Source organism: Spea bombifrons, chromosome 3 (assembly GCF_027358695.1).
Source record: "Spea bombifrons isolate aSpeBom1 chromosome 3, aSpeBom1.2.pri, whole genome shotgun sequence".
Classification (NCBI taxonomy): Eukaryota; Metazoa; Chordata; class Amphibia; order Anura; family Pelobatidae; genus Spea; species Spea bombifrons.
In genome coordinates this window covers 89724183-89744909 of record NC_071089.1, presented here as the reverse complement: position 1 = coordinate 89744909, position 20727 = coordinate 89724183, and the positions used below count along the sequence as shown (strand labels likewise).

At 41.6% G+C, this 20727-nt stretch overlaps 1 protein-coding gene across 1 annotated transcript; it reads right to left on the bottom strand.

The window, feature by feature from the left end:
- Positions 1-707: 707 nt before the first annotated feature.
- EIF5A2 (eukaryotic translation initiation factor 5A2) lies at positions 708-6111 on the bottom strand. Its single transcript, XM_053460770.1, has 4 exons — positions 5910-6111; positions 5560-5664; positions 1790-1921; positions 708-1582 (listed from the first exon to the last, which is right to left on the bottom strand). Exons 1-4 carry the CDS (start codon positions 6072-6074, stop codon positions 1520-1522), a joined length of 465 nt encoding a protein of 154 aa, XP_053316745.1. The 5' UTR covers positions 6075-6111; the 3' UTR covers positions 708-1519.
- Between the last annotated feature and the right edge of the window lie 14616 nt (positions 6112-20727).

Genomic DNA, 20727 nt, shown 5'->3' with positions numbered 1-20727 from the left:
AGCAGATTGTCAAGTTAGAACTTGGCCTTTGTGTGCGCGCCCATACAGCCAGGTAGGAAGTGAACGGTTTTAGGGGTATTGGGTTTTAGGAACCTATGCTGTAGGGTGCCCTTGAAAGCTGGTGTGGGGGCAAGCTTGCAGGATCCTAATGCATGACAAGGAACCCCGTTTCCCGGTTATTTTGGAACGAACAAGGGCCCTCATAGTTGGACACTCAATGAAGTATTCAGCACCAAACAGTGTTTCTGCAATAGACTTAAGGGTGTTAATACTCAACTATCACCAATGCCAAGTTAACACTAAAAATGGACACATTGTACATCAGAGAATTTTCAGCAGTAATGAAAACTATCCAAAACAATGTTACGGATTAAATGTATTTGGGGCACTCAGTGGTAAAACAGGCACAGGAACACTGCCAAATGTAAAGCTGCAGGAGGAACAGAATTAATAGTTTGCTGTAAGTGCTAAAGTGTATTCCATAATGGAGGAAAGCGGCAGAGAACGGCAACAGAGCTCAGGAACAAATTATGACTTCTGTTCAAAAAAAACCAAGAGCAAATAGTAATGTAGATTGCTGTCCATTAAAGGAGCGGAAGGGATTATTGATGACTTGCATAAAAAAGAAAAAAATCTAATTTGCATGTTCGTTCAAGTTTTTTTTGCATGGGGGGAACAAACCAAGCACTGGAAGCACTACAAAACAATTCCTGGGAAGGTCTTTACTCTGTTTAATATTTCAAGATAAATACAATAAAAGAAAAAAGAGCAACTGAACTGCATTTTTCTATTTTTATTTTTTTTCAGTCCAATGACAAAGGCCTCGAGTGAAAATCTGTAGCATTAACAACTCTAACCCTCATTTGTGTCATGTACGCCTGCCACCCAGAACCACCCAACAAAGTTGCCCGTCTAGACCATAGGCAGGCTTTGACACTTTTTTGTTGCATTACGCAAGCCAACATGTCGGCAAATGTACAGAGGTCATTTTACTTCCACATGGCCACCAGGACTTTTTATAAAGGGAGGGATAAGGAAACTAGCAAGTCAACTGGCATCTCCAATCACTTAACATGCATTAGATTTAAACTTGCTTAAGTCGTTCTTATTGTGTACTATATACAAACAAGAAACTACAGAATAGGTATAACATTACCGCTTAGTTATTACCTTTTACACGAGGCGCATGTGACCAATTTCTAGCAGCCCGGTTTAAACTATGCATCGCAAACAGATGCGACATATCTACTAAATGTTTGGCCAGTTTAGTTGGACCCTCAAAATAAACACCTGTAGGAATGTCAAAAGGTAATAACCAATGCATTTAATTATTAAACTGAAGTGATAATGAAAATTGCCAGTTAACCTGCATAACCAAATTTAGCTTCCAGCAAATACCTGAAAATTGAAAAAAAAATATGAGGTTTTTGAAAAGGCCATAGCTTTGGTGACAATCAGAACCAAATTTAAGATCGGTTGTTCTTGACCTGAGCACTTTGCTCGAGCCTCTGAATCGGTTTTATTTGGTCATGGCCTTGATGGCTACAGCACATTCTTCATTCATTGCACACAAGACTGAGATCTGAAAAATAAATATTGAATGGTTAACATTTTGTTAATATAATCTTTAAATAGATTGTATTTCTACCACTTGAAAAATGCATAAACAAAATCGAAGTGGAGGATGATTAAAATCATGCATAAACAGCAACCCATCCTACATTTCTGTGGCAGCTAACAAACACTGCATCTAACAAGGTTTAATACATCACACAGCAAGTTCCCTTACCATGATCTCCTCTCCTGCTTCAAATCTAGATTCTATTTCCTTTCCCAGGTCACCATCCGGCAGCTTCAGATCATCACGAACGTCACCACAGTCATTCAGGAGAGACAAGTATTTGTCAATGATACCAATCAGCTATGGGGGGGAAATGCCAAAAAATTAGTTAAACATTTTTAGTTTAAAAAAAGTTAAACATTTTTAGTTTATGTTCACATATAGACTTTAGAGCATTGAATTTGGCATTGGTTAAAACATGGTCATTAGTTGACAAGCTTACTACCAGAATCTAAGTAAAAAGCTTTTTCCAAGAACGTTTTTACATGTTTTTAGGGCTGAAACAACTAATCGATAATAATCGATAATGAAATTCGTTGTCAACGAATTTCATCATCGATTAATCGGATCGATTTTTATCGATTATATAATCCGACCTCAAACAGAGATCGGATTATAACACCGGAATCCAGATCCCCCGCTACGCTGCAGGAGACCTGGATTCCCCTCACTGTCGGCCGGTCTCTCACTTCCGTCTCTCTCCCCCTCCCATCTGCCTCCTCCCCCCTCCCATACGTCACTCTGCCTCTCTACCCGGCACCGTTACTGAAGGCACTTTCATTGCAGCTTCATAGAAGCCACAGTGTAAGTGAAGGTGAGTAACGGAGTCTGTCTGTGCGATGCAGACCCCCACCGGCTGACAGAGAATCATCCTCTCTGATAGCCGGTGAGGGTCTGCATCGCACAGACAGACTCCGTTACTGCCCTTCACTTACACTGTGGCTTCTATGAAGCTGCAGTGAAAGTGCCTTCAGTAACGGAGCCGGGTAGAGAGGCAGAGCGGTGTATGGGAGGGGGGAGGAGTCAGAGGGGTGTATGGGAGCCACCCTCCAATAAACCACTCTGGCTCCTCCCCCTCTCATACGCCACTCTGCCTCTCTACCCGGCTCCCTGGTGTCTTGTCAGAAACGGAGGTTCACAGGAGGCAGAGTGGAGTATGGGAGGGGGGAGGAGGCAAAGTGATGTATGGGAGGGGGAGGAGCCAACGCGATGTATGGGAGGAGCCAGAGTGATGTATGGGAGGGGAGGAGGCAGAGTGGTATATGGGAGGGGGAGGAGGCAGAGTGGTATATGGGAGGGGGAGGAGGCAAAGTGATGTATGGGAGGGGAGGAGCCAAAGTGATGTATGGGCAGGGGAGGAGCCAGAGTGGTGTATGGGCGGGGGAGGAGTCAGAGTGGTGTATGGGAGGGGGAGGAGCCAGAGTGGTGTATGGGTGAGTTATAGTGGTGTATGGGGGGTATTATGAATTTTTAGGGCATATAGGGGGTATAAGGCATATGGATATTAGGCATATCAGGGGGGCATAAACATATCTGGGGGTAAAAGGTATATCAGGGGGCTCAGTGGCATATAGGGGGTATAAGACATCGATATTAGGCATATCAGGGGGGCATAAACATATCTGGGGGTAAAAGGTATATCAGGGGGCTCAGTGGCATATAGGGGGTATAAGACATCGATATTAGGCATATCAGGGGGGCATAAAACAAATCTGGGGGTAAAAGGTATATCAGGGGGCTCAGTTGCATATCACTGGCATATAAGGAGTATAAGGCATATCAGGGGCACAGTGGCATATCAGGGGGCACAGTGGAATTTGGCATATAAGAGGTATAAGGCATATATGGGGCAGAGTGGCAAGCTGGGGGTCAGATGTGCATAACTGGGGGCAGTTTGGTAAATAAAATAATTTAAACAAGGCTTTTTTCTCAGTTTTTATTAAATATGAAAAATAGTTAACATATGAATTAATATTTACTAATAACTTTGTATTAAAACCTAGTTTGAGAAGCACTGTGTTTGGGTTCTTGTAGCTTTTATTATTATGTCAGTAAAATAAGAAGGTGAATAGAGAGAGGCCATTGCAATAAAGGGATGAAAGTGTAAATTGTACGTTTTTTATTGCAATTTTTCTTCAATTTAAAATAATGTATTTTTTTATCCGATTAATCGATTAATCGAAAAAATAATCGGCCAACTAATCGATTATTAAAATAATCGTTAGTTGCAGCCCTACATGTTTTCATACTTGTCATGTGCATGCATTTAGCCAGTTATATTGACCCAATTTTTACTAGACAAATACCCTGACAGCTTCATAGTGCCTTGTCGTGAAAAACAAAAAACAGCTCATCCAGCCTGACTCTGGCTTTGTTTACAGACTGAATCGGCTGGCCCCATACATGTAAGACGGGGAAATAGCCAGTGGGAAAGTCTGCTGGTTCAATAGTGAAACCTACTCCCGGCATTCCCTACAGGCCAATGTCACCGCCTCAGCCCAAGCAATAACATTGTTTTGCGTTGAAGAAATAAAATGGGAAAGAAGTCCAATGAGAACAGTGTGACTGGAGAACACATTAGGCAGAAAACCCCCAAGACAAGGCAGAACATTAACAAGACTGTAAAACTACATTCAGTGTTTGCATATACTAGTGTAACCCCGAGCTAAAAGGGAGGTCAGCTTCTAGTACTTTGTTATGAGTGCCAATACGTCTCGTTAATAGTTTGAGGTATTAATCTCAGAATAGGAGTCATTTTGCCATGACCACCACATGCAAAGTCAATCGGCGCTGAAATGTACAGATTGCGCTGTTCTACCTTGAGGAATAAAAGCGTTTCAGCTGTCACTTTCCCAGTACCAACGAGACATGTAAACTTCACTGTATCCATTTCAAAGAGGATAACGTCCCATGGCCCAACAGAGCAAGAGATAAGCTTATGGGGCCCTACAGTGGCCTCCTTTAGATTTTTGCAGAAAGGCCCAAAAGCTTGTGACTTGGCATATTAAAGGAAACATTACGCAAGATAGGACTTTATTACTTTAACAAAACCTAGTTACCTTGCGCTGAACCCATTCACATCCTCACTCAACCTTCTAAAGATAACCGATAACCTTTTAAGCAAGAGTCCTAAATCTCAGAACCATTAAATGGGAAATTGCTTAAGTCTCACTATACAAAACTCTTAGACTGATATGGAAAAAAATGGTAGAGCTAGTATCTACTCCAGAATTCCTAACCCCACTAAATGACTGCATTAGCCAAGCGTAAATAGGAAAGGAATGTAACACTAAGGAGGTGAGTTGATATTTCAAGCAGTATTATAAATACTTATAAAAGGCTGTGACAGGTAACCACAAAATTATGTTCTATTCCAACACTGCATTTACTGCTCTAAAATTCTGCTTCTATGCAAATTCAATGGCCATACAAGTTATCTGGCAGGAGAACATATATTTGGTTGATACAAATAACCGGACAATACACTTGGAGCCAGGCAAACAAAAGCAGCACATCAGTACTGTCACAGAGAAAAGGCTACCCCCTAAGATTTCTCTGGGATTGTATTGTATTAAAAGTACATAACAGGAAATTAAATATGCTTAACATCCATAGAATTTATGCATTTGGGTTTTAAGATTTGTAAAAACAGGAAGAATTGTCTGAGTATCAGAAGATAATTCTGAAATGGTGGGATCCTGGAGTAACAAGCAAATTAGCCCCGCTACAGAGTACTTTTAGACACGGTATTGCAAAGAAAGTTGAGCCTCCTTTGCACCTACAGCGGTTAGGCTGAACACACCATTACATAGGATCGGGGTACAGAACGCCAAAGCGTGATATTCTTAAATTACACGCTTGAACGGTTAACACTTAACCCTTGTTTACCGTGTGCCAGGTTGTTAATAAACGTTAACACTATAGGTATTCTATCTCACCTGGTAATCGCATCTCTTAATATTGGGTACATCCATGTTGTGGGTAGAAGGACAAATATCTTCATACTTCTTACCACTGAAAATATCAATTCCGACAAGGTGAACCTACAGAACAGGAAAAAACATGCATAAGTTACAGAACGTAAAAAGCAGGCAAAACCTAGCGTCTAAACTCTCAGAGAACACCAACAAAAATCTATCCTAAACAGAAACAAAAGCTTAGTAATCAGCTAAAGCACTAGACATCTTATCACTACTCGCATTTTCCTTTTACAGGTCATATTCACCTGCAGCAGATAAGACCAGATCTGTCACAGGAATTAAATCGATTTAGTTTTTTTGGTATTTACCTTGGCATGCCCGTGCTTGCCAGTCTTGGAAGTAGACATTTCAACAATCTTGCATGGGCGTCCCTTCAGAACCACAAACCCATTCTTACGCAGGGCAGAGCACTGCATGGGGAAAGTGGTGGATGCCCCAGCATCTCCAGTGGTAAAATCGATGTCATCTGCCATGTTGCTGGGTGTCTACAAAGTACTGATACGCCAGAAGGTTACAGTTAGTAGCGAACACTTTAACAGTTTCCACCTTTCAGTTGTGATAACGTACTCGCGTACTTAACGCCGCTTATTTACGCTGGTAGATAAGGCACCGGCTGTATCTTTGTTTAAAGCTTCATCAGATCAACTGCAGGCAGCCTCGCCGATACTAAAAGAGCAGCGCAAGATAAACACTAAGCGTTCCAAGCAACACGCACACCGACAAAAACGGGCCCCATACCATCCACGTGTCGGAGACCCCTTGCCCCAGGAAACGGAAACAAGGCGCCTCAGCTAACTGGAGTGAGGGAAACCTCGGTCACCGGTACAGTTCGCTCACTCCTGGCGGGAGCCAAGCACCCCTCCCCCACAGTGACTAATGACTATGCGTTACACTGAGGCCCAGCGCTCTGGGCGAGACCCCGCTGCGGTCCGGCTACAGCAGACCAAAGCGCCTCAGCAGACAAAAAAAAGTCTTAACACAGAGGGTATAACAGGCTTTACGGCGGGAGCCGACAGCTGTTACAAAAGCTAGGCCGCACATCACAGTCTCCCATCCCCCATACACCCGCATGGCCACCGCGCCGCGCGGTTCAGACTTCAACCGGCTGTCGCGGCAGCGAGCCCGATAGCAGTAACACGCTAACCCGACATTTCGTCCTGCGCTCGTAAACCAACAAGCCACGAAGCGTCAGGTCCACGCCCGTGCCGGCCTCACCCTCTGCAAACGCCGCGGACATTACACGACGCCATTACACCAAGCCCTCAGCGCAAACCTGTCACTGTCAACTCTCCACCCTGACTTTCTGCTACACGCAGAGCTACCGATCACTGATCAGACTATCAAAAAGCAGGCTCAATAGCTGGGAACCCGGGCGCCATGCTATTCCTTCCTTACCTTGCAACAAAAAAAGGAACGTCACTGCGCAAACGCGCCCAATTTCACTGCGGCAGCCCGGGAGAGGAGGGGCCAACAAAGACTTCACCCAGCTCTGCCCCTCCACTTCCGGCTTACAAGTGGGTGGGGCTATTATCTGCGTATGGACATGCGCCCAAACGGGGTGGCGCTTAGACATCGAGATCCGGCGCGGAGTAACACATAGCGTGCAGGCTCCGCCTGCTTTCTCCTCCGTGTTGTGTGAGTGTCGTAGCTTCAGGCTGTAAGTGGAATTTTGTGGGGTGGGTTTGAGCTGAGGCGAAAGTCATGTAGGGATTGTTGCGGTAAAACGCCTCCTCCGTTACACTGAAATCACTGTGCATAGTGTCCGTTAAACTACTTCACCCGTTCTAAATCGTGGCTGTATGTCGAGGGCTAAAGAGCGGGAACGCGCGCGCGTCCTTTCTTTACCGTTTTGACGTAAAATGGGTTTATCGTACGAAGCGCACCCTCTGAATACTAGTGTTCGTTCACGTATACAGAGCAAGTTTTACGCATTTATCGTTCCGATTGGGGTGCTGTAGCTTATGGCTAATATTTTGTGCTTGTTAAGCAGGGTAGGTATATTTTCTAGAAATTTATGTAATTTTGATTTTATTTTATATATATATATATATATATATATGTATATAATGTACACACACTTATTATTTTATTGTTTTATATAGCGCCATCAGATTCCGCATCGCCGTACAAAGGGTGGACAGGGCACAGAAATTAGTATATAACATAAAGATGACATACAGAAAGAAGAGGTGTGGAGGGTTAATATATAATGGGAAAGCTATGTAAAAGGTCTTTAGAAATGGACAAGAATCTAAACGGTGAACACCTATGGTAAGGTGGTGTGAAGTATGTTAGATTGAAAGCTTTCAAGACAAGCTACGTCTCTTAATGCAAACGATTATATAAGATGCTTGAAGAGGAGATGCAGATAGTCGTGAAATCTTCAAGTTGTTATACTTCAGTCAGCCAATAAGTCTTTACTGAATTTGCTCAATTTTATTATATGGCTGACGTGGTGCTAAATGGTGCGGTTCCCTAGGTATAAATACGTAGGAGTAAAATTATTGATTGGTTTAGCACAACTCTTATACGGGGTATAACTAGGGATGCACCTTATACTACCCCCCCACCATAAAAGAAAAAAAAAACACGTATATGAAATATATGGTTGCTAATAGCAATCACACTCCTATCAGGATGGGGGTCTGAACATCACTTACAACCTCCCTGTGCTATGCCCCCACCCTTACACATCCATGCTATCACACACATATTCATTAATTTACTCATTCATTCCCTCAATCACGCATACTCGTTCCCCCGTACCTGAACTGCAGATTTCCCGGTGCCGTTTACAGACTTTCGCAGGGGCCGCTGCTTCCCTCTGCGTTGCTGGCCCTTTGAGCGTGCAACTTCTCTTGTACCGCCCGGGAACGGAGCAGAGTCGTGTGATGTGACGTCAGTTCACGAGACTGCTGGTTTACCTGCTGCCCCTTGGCGGAACAAGAGACGCTGCTTGCTCAGTGTGTGCGAGCAACCCTCAGGTAAACAGCAGCAATTTCCCGCCGCCCCTGGATGAGGGTAGATTATTTTGGCTTTTTGCCGATGATGCCGTTTTCGGCCGATATGTTTCGGCCAACAATATTACAGTTATACCTAGGGATGCACTGGAATAAGTAGATGTTGCTGAACATAAATTGAGTTTGTTCAGCCATGGGACCTACAGCAAAGATAATTTAAGCAAGATTGCAAAGAAATTAGATTTTTCTTTCTATTTTAGTATAGTATATTTTAACCTACTATCACTAATAATTGTGATTTATGTATTTCTTTGACTTTAAAAGAAGGTCCTGTTTCTCAAGCAATATATTATTTGTATATATTGAAAAGGGGTAATCACGGTTTAACAAAAATAAATAGTAAAAAAAAAAAAAACCTCTCTGCTCCTGGACGGGTTAAACCTTCCGAAACTTGTGCATTTGTTTGTCAATTGATGTAATAACAAAAGGTGACAAACCTCAGGAAAGAATAATCCCTAAAATCCTGTGAATAGGAAGTTGGGACGGCTGCTCCAATGGTATACACAAACAACATTACATACGTTTTATAATATTATATTTAAGTTACAATTTTTTGCAAAATTGTGATATTTGGGAAAAGCGACAGATCGGAAATGTAATTATTTGTTCTAATAGTCTCGGACCCCCTAAATAAACAGAACTAGGGCTGCAACAACTAATCGATAAAATCGATGATAATCGATAATGAAATTCGTTGGCAATGAATTTCATTATCGATTAGTTGAATCGATTTTTATCGATTATAAAATTAGGGTTTTTTCAGAGCAAATACCCCTCGTGTTATAATCCGTTTAGTGCGACTCACAGGAGTCACAGCAGCAGTTGCTACTTACAGTTCCTCGCTGCTGGAGAAAGAAAGGGGCGGGGCCAATCAGCAGTGACGACAGGGAGGAAGAAAGGGGCGGAGCCAAATGGCCAATTGGCTCCGCCCATTTCCTTAGCATCGCCATGGCTGCGACACTCATCTAACTGTGAGTGTAAAATTAATATTTGGGCTGCTGAAAGTTAGGGGAGGTGGGGGTTAATTTAGGGGCAGTTATAGTTAATGGGGTGTTTAGGGTTAACTTAGGGGCAGTTATAGTTAATGGGGTGTTTAGGGTTAACTTAGGGGCAGTTATAGTTAATGGGGTGTTTAGGGTTAACTTAGGGGCAGTTATTGTTAATGGGGTGTTTAGGGTTAACTTAGGGGCATTTATTGTTAATGGGGTGTTTAGGGTTAACTTAGGGGCAGTTATAGTTAATGGGGTGTTTAGGGTTAACTTAGGGGCAGTTATAGTTAATGGGGTGTTTAGGGTTAACTTAGGGGCAGTTATAGTTAATGGGTTGATTAGGATTAACTTAGGGGCAGTTATTGTTAATGGGGTGTTTAGGGTTAATTTAGGGGCAGTTATAGTTAATGGGGTGTTTAGGGTTAATTTAGGGGCAGTTGTGGTTGATGGGGTGTTTAGGGTTAATTTAGGGGCAGTTGTGGTTGATGGGGTGTTTAGGGTTAATTTAGGGGAAGTTGTGGTTGATGGGGTCTTCTCTTCAGGATTAATTTAATGCTGAGGACTGAGGGTTAATTTAATTAATTTAATAAGGTTAACTTAAGGTTCAGTTAGAGGTAAAGGGGGGCAAACTGAGGGGAATCTAAATCCTGGGGGCAGTGAAGATTAATCCTGTATTTATTTATAAAAGTAGTGTGTCTGTGAACGAGTCTGCAAATCCTATGAGGGCACTATGGCATATCAGGGGGGTATACGGCATACCTGAGGAGGACGGAGTGACATATCTGGGGGTATAAGGCATATGTGGGGAGGGCAGTGTGGCATGTCGGGGAGGGAAGTGTGGCAAGCCTGGGCTCAAATATGCATAACTGGGGGGCAGGTTGGGGAAATAAAAACAAGAAAAAAATTTTATTCTGCCGTTTGTTTTTAACATCCTATGTTACTTTATTAAATAATTTAAAATAAATGAAAAATTTAATTTTTTTTTATCCGATTAATCGGCCAACTAATCGATTATGAAAATAATCGTTATTTGCAGCCCTAAACAGAACAGTAAGATAACATCTAATCTAATCATGTTTTAGAACTGTTCAAAACCATGTAGCTGAAATATATGGAAGTACATGGAAACGCGCTCACATGTGATGTATAAAGTTGGCAGCGGGCCTTTGCCCTAATGTTAAATCTGATATAAAGAATACAAATCCCTGTGTGTTTGGGCAATCGCTGCTGTGTACAATATGAACTCGCTGCTGGGCACCGTGCCTGTAGTCAGCGCGGGTTATATTGCTGACTACAGTGCCATAATTCATGGTTGGGTTGACAGCTCTGATCTGCCCCTTACTGTACTAAAGACTACAGTCACCCGAACACACGAATCGAGGTGTAGAGATCTGCACAGTGTCAGTTACCAGTTAGATGCTCAGTGCTGCGTGCAGTGTACCTAGCTGGCTACTTAGTATATGTTACTATTGAGCTGGGCACTAAGTATATGTTACTATTGTCAGAGGTTGGGCAGACTGGATGGGCCTACTGGTTCTTATCTGCCGTCACTTTCTATGTTTCTATTGAGCTGGGTACTTAGTATATGTTACTATTGAGCTGGGCTCTCTGTAAAGTGTCATTACACAGCTGGATATCCATTGTTTGTTCTTGTGTCATAATCTAGTTAGGCATTGTTTATGGTGTATCCAGCTAGTTACTCAGTGCTGTGTACACTATAAACAATAGGTAATAACTACTGTGTGTTGTAGGTATACTGTTTGTATAGTGTCTGCAAAGCCAAAAACAGTGTCAGGATGTACAAGTAAGCATTCTGTACAAGGTCAGAATTTTAAATGAAAATGTTGTAAATGCATCTCTTTTTTTGTCCCAAGTAAGATAAACTCCTATTGATGATAATCTATTGCAAAATGAATTCCAGTGGAAATAATTCATTTTAAAAATGATTTTTATTGAGTTTACTGATTGAATCCTCCATAAGCGATGGTGACAGATGAGCCGAACCAGATACCAATGGGCCCAATGAGATTAGCCAGATTTACCAACATAATCTAATAGATTGTACTAACGAGAGCAGGGCCGTTATTTTCATTCTTTACCACTATATCTTCATGTGTGTTAATGCTACTGTCGATTTTGTATTTTGACAATTTTAAAGTTACTTTTGATTTCTCTCCCCACTCGCTTCTTTTGTAATAGCACTACAGAACGTGCTGCTGCTCTATAAATATAATGTAATGCTTAGGTATCATAAACACTGCAGTGAGGAATGGCAGTTTTGCTGATACCTCTAATCTTTATAAAATAGGTCAAGTCCATGCTGGTTCACGTAGGTATGGTTTTTATTAGGGATGCGCCGAAACTGAAACCGAAAATTCAGCATTCACTTGGCCGAAAACAAAAATGACTCCCCCACCTGTAAAAAAAAAAAAAAAATAAATAAAAAAAAAAAATACAAATAAAACAAAACAAGCTTTTATTAACCCCTTAACGACAATCCACGTACATGTACGGGGTTGCCGTGCACTGTGATAACGACGATGCCCGTACATGTACGGGCTGTCGTTAAATAGCTGCATTCGCTGCGATCGGCGGCTTTGCAGCATCCACGGAAGCCTCACGAGTGAGGCTGACCGTGGATCCGGGGAGGGAAGCCCTCCCCGGAAGAAAAATGGCCGCCGCCGCACCGATCATCAAATATCGTGGCGGCGGCGGACTAAAACAGCTAAGGAAGCGATCGGAAACGCTTCCTAAGCATAAACTGTGTTGCTGACATGCCTCGATATCGAGGCATGTAGCAACACAACCCCCCCGACCCCCGATCGCCTTGTGGTTGCTCCGAAGAGCAACCACAAGTGCCGTCCTGTGAATGATGTTGCCGTCATTCACACGATGGCATTAATAAAAAACTGAATGAGTTCAGAGGGTCTATCCAGACCCTCTTGAGAACTCTCGAGCTCCTCCTGCAGGTTGAATGCAGGTACTGCATCCAACCATGCAAGGTCAAAAAATTTAAAAAATAAGGTAACATGTAAAAATCTCCACTGTCACCAAAAAAAAAAAGTTTTCAATAAGCAAGTCCTACAATTCTTTCTTCACAAAAATTTCAGCATGAAAAGAGTTAAAATATTGGCATTACAAATGCCCATACGGTGCCTAGTTGTATGAAATGTATGATTTGATGGGTAAATTGCATTGGCCGGGATCAAGGATGTCCCAAATATGGGACATGGGGCAGTAGGGTCAGATGTCTAAATGGCAAAAAAAATATACACCTCACAAAGGCGGCCTTTTACCTCCCAAATAACCACCCAACAAACCCATGCATGTGGGGTATCACTGCGCTCAGGAGATGTTACTGAACACATATTGGGGTGTTGTTCGACACAGACATACACCAGGAGCGATACATTTGTACCTGAAGTACAACGTGTGTGGAAAAAAATACAAAAATTTTTTACTACCATAAAGTTTCACAAAGGCTGGTGGTAAAGGTAAAGGGTTAAAATACCAGCATTTCAAATACCTTGGGGTGTCTAGTTTTTAAAAATATATGACTTGATGGGGTAAATTGCATTGGCCGGCTTCAAAGATACCCGAAAGGGCACATGGAGGGGAAAAATGACCAGATTTGGAAAAATGGTTTTGAAATAGCAAAACGCTACCTGTACTTATTGCCCCATAACGTGTAGAAAAAAACAAAAAAAACATAAAAACATTGGGTATTTCTAAACTCAGGACAAATAGTAGAATGTGTTTAGCAGGTTTTTTAATTAGTTTTTGCAGACGAGTAAAAGTTTTTTGTTTAAAAGGTGAGAAAAAGTTTTTTTAACAAAAATTACCCATATCTTATCAATTTTTTTTTATAGTAAATTAGGTGATATGATAAGAATTATGGTATCTAAAGAAAGCCCTGTTTGTAATGAAAAAAACAATATATAATATGTGTGGGAGCACGAAATGAGAGAGAAGAAAATCACAGCTAAACAGCAACACTGAAAAATGTTAAGAGGCATTGTCCCACAATATACTACGAGTAGTAACCCCTTAAGGGGTTAAAATGAATAACCCCTTAAGGGGTTAAAATTAAGTAACACACCAAAATTGGACAAAAAAAAGAAATAACAATATTAATATATATATATATATATAAATAAATATATACATCTATCTATCTATATATATATATATATATAATTGTTAACGGCAATCACACAAATCGTTGCCAACGAATTTCATTATCTATTAGTCGAATCGATTTTTATCGATTGTAAAATGAGGGTTTTTTCTGCAAAATACCCCTAGTTTTATAATCTGTTTCAGTGACTCACAGCAGCAGTTACTACTTACAGTTCTTCCCTGCAGTCACTCACTGACGATTGCCCCGCCTAGTTCCTTCTTCCAGTACCTCCCTGCAGTCAGGGGCAGATTGGCCCCGCCCCACAGTGGCATGTCTGGGGGTATAAGACATATCTGGGAGGCAGTGTTGCAAGCCTGGGCTCAAATGTGCATAACTGGGGGGACAGGTTGGGAAATAAAAACAAGAAATGCATTTGAATGTATTCTGCTGTTTGTTTTTAACATCCTGTTAAATGCATAAACCAATTCATCAGAATCTTCTCTATAATCCCCTGTTGCTTCTTGGCTTGCAGGATGTGTGTTCAGTCAAAGCAGAGCACATGTGTGTGTTTGTGTACTTGTCAGCCTTCTCCCATGCTGGTTCATGTGACATTCCCAGAAAATCTATTGAGACCCCAGGCACACATCCCATTCCATGTGACCACTTTCCTCAGGGCTTCTACCTGGTACATCATCAGTTCATAAAAGCTCCTAGGTGTTTTTTTTTATATTTACTTGTTAGTTTATATTGTGTAGTGTGATGGATGTTGGTTAGTGGGTACAGAGGGTTACATTTAAATTTAGGTAGGGAATAAAAAAACAAAAAAAAGATATAAGAATACGGGTGGTTTCCAAATCAGGACAAGTTAACTAATATATTGTTGGTATTATTTTTGCCATTTATATTAGTTGCATATAATTTATAAACATGGAAAACACTTAAAAAAAAAAACACACAAAAAAAGTCTTTCATATATGAATATGGTTTTAAAAATGCCTTAATGGTCCCAAAAATAAGAAAACATGAAAAAATGCTGTTATTGCATTTAATATGTTCAATCATGCAATTAGAAATGCACTTTTTTTTGGTGTGTGTGTGTATAATATATATAATATATAATATATATATATATATATGTGTATATAAAAAAAAATTTAATTCTTAAAAATTGAAACATGTTGAAAACGCCTTCTGCGCATGCCTGCACACATATGTACCAACTCTAGGGCTGAAACAACTAATCGATAAAATCGATAATAATCGATTATGAAAATCGTTGGCAACGAATTTCATCATCTATTAATCGTATCGATTATAAAAAGAGGTTTTTTTTCAGAGCAAATGCTCTGAAAAACTCCTCTCCTTATAATAATCCGATCTCCAACAGAGATCGGATTATAACACCGGAATCCAGATCCCCCCCAACGCTGCAGGGGACCTGGATTCTCCTCACTGTCGGCCGGTCTCTCACTTCCGTCTCTTCCCCCCCCCCATACACCCCTCTGACTCCTCCCCCTCCCATACATCACTCTGCCTCTCTCCCGGCTCCGTTACTGACAAGGACTTTCACTGCAGCTTCATAGAAGCCACAGTGTAAGTGAAGGGCAGTAACGGAGGCTGTCTGTGCGATGCAGACACTCACAGGCTGACAGAGAATCATCCTCTCTGTCAGTTGGTGGGGGTCTGCATCGCACAGACAGCCTCCGTTACTGTCAGTAACGGAGCCGGGTAGAGAAGCAGAGCGGTGTATGGGAGGGGGAGGAGTCAGAGGGGTGTATGGGAGCCACCCTCCCAAACACCACTGTGGCTCCTCCCACTCCCATACGCCACTCTGCCTCTCTACCCGGCTCCCTGGTGTCTAGTGAAGATCCGTTGCTGACAGGAGGCAGAGTGGAGTATGGGAGGGGGAGGAGGCAGAGTGGAGTATAGGAGGGGGAGGAGCCAGAGTGGAGTATGGGAGGAGGCAGAGGCAAAGTGATGTATGGGAGGGGGAGGAGCCAAAGTGATGTGTGGGAGGGGGAGGAGACAGAGTGGTGTATGGGAGGGGGAGGAGGCAGATTGGTGTATGGGAGGGGGAGGAGGCAGAGTGGTGTATGGGAGGGGGAGGAGGCAGAGTGGTGTATGGGAGGGGGGAGGAGGCAGAGTGGTGTATGGGAGGGGGGAGGAGGCAGAGTGGTGTATGGGAGGGGGAGGAGGCAGAGTGGAGTATGGGAGGGGGAGGGGCCAGAGTGCTGTATGGGAGGGGGAGGGGCCAGAGTGCTGTATGGGAGGAGGCAGAGTGGAGTATGTGAGGGGGAGGAGCCAGAGTGGTGTATGGGAGGGGGAGGAGCCAAAGTTGTGTATGGGTGAGTTATAGTGGTGTATGGGGGGTATTATGAATTTCAGGGCATATAAGGGGTATAAGGCATATCGATATTAGACATATCAGGGGGTCATAAAACATCTGGGGGTAAAAGGTATATCAGGGGGCTCAGTTGCATATCACTGGCAAATAAGGAGTATAAGGCATATCAGGGGCACAGTGGCATATCAGTTTGAGAAACACCGGGTTTGGGTTCTTGTAGCTTTTATTATTATGTCAGTAAAATAAGAAGGTGAATAGAGAGAGGCCATTGCAATAAAGAGATGAAAGTGTAAATTGTACGTTTTTTATTACATTATTTTAAATTTAAAAAAATTGCATTTTTTTATCCAATTTAATCGAAAAAATAATCAGCCAACTAATCGATTATTAAAATAATCATTAGTTGCAGCCCTAACCAACTCTGTCACACATACTTACAGGCAGGGAAAGCAATAAAAGCGCAGCTTCGTGCCATTACAGAGCTGCAGAAGCGTAATGTTCCTGTGTGGCTCACTGATATGCAGTGTGCAGTAAGGCCTGAAACATGCATTATTTACTAGTAGGGTTACGGTTAGAAACACAAATACCATTCTAGTGCAAACCCTTGCCAAGATATCCTTAAACAGAAATGGATTTTCAGTGTTGAAAATTAACAGTGCTTGTGCTTATAACCTACGCCTTGGCCTCCTTCCATTGCTGCTGCTAGAAAGGACTCTCTACAGCAGGCACACGGTTTGCACTCCTGTCTTAGGACGGTTTAATCATAAGACAATCCGCCTCATCCACAGAGGATTCTGTAGAGATTGTACACTCTCGAGCGGTGCCCTAATAAGCCCGCCATTGTTGCAAGGAACATTGTATAAGCACAATATAATGCTACATGACCAGCTCATGGGCATGGTTCTCCACCCGTTTCCGTATGTGTAAATGTATATTTGTTACGTACGTTAACCACCTCATTTGAATTGTACGGCGCTGCATGATATGTTGGTGCTTAATAAATAAAGGATAATAAAAATGATAGTTTATTTTTCTTTTGCTCTTGTTTTGTATCTTGGTTTATGCCCTGCGAGGATATTTCTTGCGCGCTGAGGACATCTAGTGGATACCTGCGTTACAAGCACGCTATAACTGGACATGCTTCAGAATATTAAACTATAGATGAATAAACCTATTCTCAGTTCAGCTCCAGTGACTTGCTGTAGCTGATGTCTGTAAAATGATTAACATTATTGTAGGATTTAATTTTTAACAAAGCGGATAGAAATAGAGTATCATTCACCGCTTTTTCCTATCTTCGTAAGACGTTCTCTGGCTGGGGCGATAAGCCGCTGGATGGTTATGTGTAGGGGGAGTTGGACTATCAAATAGTGTGGAGGAGGGTGAGGGGCTGCCAGATAGTGTAGGTATTTATTACTATATGTCATGTCATGCAAAATGTTTTACCTTGTCCTCATTCAAATTTCTTGAAAGTTTACATTGTGCATTTTTCGGTATCCCCTGAATGATACTAGTATTATAATATTGTAGAAAAGCACCCCTCTTTACTCCCAACCCAGCTTCAACAGACATAATAAAGGCTGTAGTGCCTGGGTGCGTTCTAAAGTTAAGTTTGGATTTTTTGTGTAATGAAAGGATAGATATTAAAGGAATGGTCATTGTCTCCTCTTATAGATGGGTGACGGAACTCTGTTGACATCTAACGTTCCTAGCAAAAAGCTACATATTGCTGAAAATAAGGATGCAGTTTGTGGCGTTGGGTAATACGCAGCTTCTTTATGGGACATCAGATTGGACTGATGACATCTGAGGCCCCCTGTGTAAAGCCGGGTACTGCCAAAAATAATGCCACAATTCACTGTCTTTTTGGCATATGGGCCTTTCGATGCCATTTGTTGGTTAAACATGATGTTACTTTGTAACCCATTGTATATCCCTACAGAATATGATGTCACTAAATACATCAATATTAATACTAAGCAAATAATGCAGCCCTCCCCCCCCCAGCAGTCATCTCCAGGTTCCTAAACCTAGCCACAAGGGGGCGCCACTGCACAGGTAGCTGAGCAGGTTTGCAAGTTGTAACATCGACCTATCATGGAGGAGACAGTGGCAGTGAAGCAAAATAGTAGTTGTTATTGTGCATTCGTGTTAGCTTGGCCCTAATTTTGGTTTGTAATCCTCAGCCTTTGACCACGGGTTGTATTGGGAAATTGTCTCCAACATTTCAGTGTCTGTCCTTACATCTGACTTCCGGTCTGTAGACTGTGTGTGCTTTGGGGGCTGATCAGTCTCTAGTGCTCGGCCTCAGTCCTTTGGTTAATGTTTACATGGACAGGGGTCATAACCTTGGATTATCCGTAACAGGTTCAGAGATAATCTGGGATGTCGGTCACAACATTAAATGTAGGTTCCAAGCCCCAGTTTGGATATTGTGAAAACCATGGAAATAGACGGTGTAATGTAGATGGGGAAATATGACAGACTTGTGTATGAATTGGTTCTTATCTGTAATTGTTATTTCTGATGGCTGGAAGTGAATAATCTCTCCTTTAGTGTTCACTCCATAAACACAGCACGTAGCTACACACAGAAAAAGGGTACAAGGTTCCTTACAATGTGCTCATGAGACGGCCGTCATGTTGCCAATTACTATGTTGCATAAGGTTTCTAACTATCTTAATCATTACCAAAGCAAAGGTTAAAGTGTTACATTTAAAACATCCGTATATTCGTTTTTACAAATATCTAGATGAAATTAGAAAGTGTAAATATATCTTTGTAAATAGAAGAAAGATCTCTGATCTTCCCAACTGGCCTATTTACACCGTGGGGGACTGTACCAAGCTTCTATAGACTGCCTTAAATACACATCATATTAAAGCATGAGGACATCTTTAAAGTTTTACGGTATTCCCTGAATTGGCTACTGCACGTTTCACCTTTTCTTAATTTTTTTTTCCCGCTGGTTCCCTTCTCTTGTCTAAAGCCTTACATCTTGGTGTTGTGGCTTCTTGGTTTAGACTACCTTCCAAAGCCTGCCCAAGGGTTCTAGAGCCGTAGGTGACCTATACTATATCCATGCATTCTCCTGCCTTCTAAGAAAGAACTTCATAGCAGCACGCACATGCTCATCGCCCCAAGCAGTCACCTATTATGCCCATATTCTTGTTGATCGTGTATCTGTCCAATCTACAGGATAGAGTATAAAGCAAATACTTCAGTGTTGACTTAAATTTTATAGCTTAAAAACATCAACAAAATATTAATGTTTGAAATATTCAGTCTATTTTAGAGAGATATAATCCACTTCATGTCTTTTGTGTTCAGGTTTGGCAGTTATCATTGCTTCTCGTGGTATTAGGATGTAACAAGTACATGTCACCTGACCTAGGGTAGCATCTAGCCAAAGAATGCTGTTTACATTTCAGCATGAAATGGCCCAATATTTACCATAAAAGAACATGATGATACTGGGGTTTTGCCTTGACTCCTTTAAACTAGTATTCTGTTTCTAATGATGTTTTATTTTCTGCTAAAATTGTAGAACAAAGTTAAATAAAACATTGTATTTTATATATAAACACATTTCATATATATATTGTGTGTGATACATTCAGTCTGTGATTCTTGGGAAAAAAAAACCCGCAAATGATGAAAGGAAAGAATGGACAGATTTAGGTCTTAAAGACGGACTGTCACTCTTAAACAAACACTGGCCACATTTCTGTGTATTATTTGCATCTTGAAACAGCAGCTACTGTTTAAAATAAAACAGACAATTACACTAATAGAAGGTTATAACAAATTCTCTGTGGCAATTGACTTGGTTCCCAAATACCATAAGTCTAAGGCCAACTTTTGGGCTCAGATTAATGACCTGTAGTTAATGACCCACAAAAATGGGGTATTAAAGCAAAAAGCTTACTTAAATAGAATAAGCCACAGTTAATCATGTGGAAGTACTGCAATGGTTATTTTTAAAACCTTCTTATCTTTTATGAAAGGGAAATGTTTTCAAATAAGATTCCAAACAGACTTTTTAAATGTTTTATTGCAGAAATGCACACTGTACTGTATCTGAAAAACCACTATGCTAGTCCCGCACTTTATAACATCACCATATATTATACCGCTTCACTTACATGCCGCCTAACTATTAAGTTGCCAACCCTCTACCTTAAAAAAACAAAAACAAAACAAAAAACATAAACCGGATAATGAATGGAATGGAATAAAGCAATGGCAGCTATGAGAAAGAGGTAGATGGTGCAGTTATTTAATCAGCTGTTTTTTACTCATGAAGTTCTGTATAGCGGGCAGGATAACGGGAACAGAGCATCCACTCAGTAAGCCAGGTATGTGAGCGGCTCCTGCTACCATGACTGCTGCAGAGGTAGAAGTAGCTATCTCCTCTACAGCTGGTGACATAGGTCAAATAACGGGATTATATGTAAAAGTCTCTTACATCTTATTCTTATTCTTACCTTGATGGGCCAAGCGAAGGCTGAACCCCAAACTGTTGTGACAAATGCTGCTCATAGGGTGATTCCCCCATAGCTATTGGGCGATTTCTGGCATTTTTCCAGCTCAGAAGAGTAACTCATCATGCTACAGGATCTTCTGACCAATGACAAGTTTTTCATGAACTTT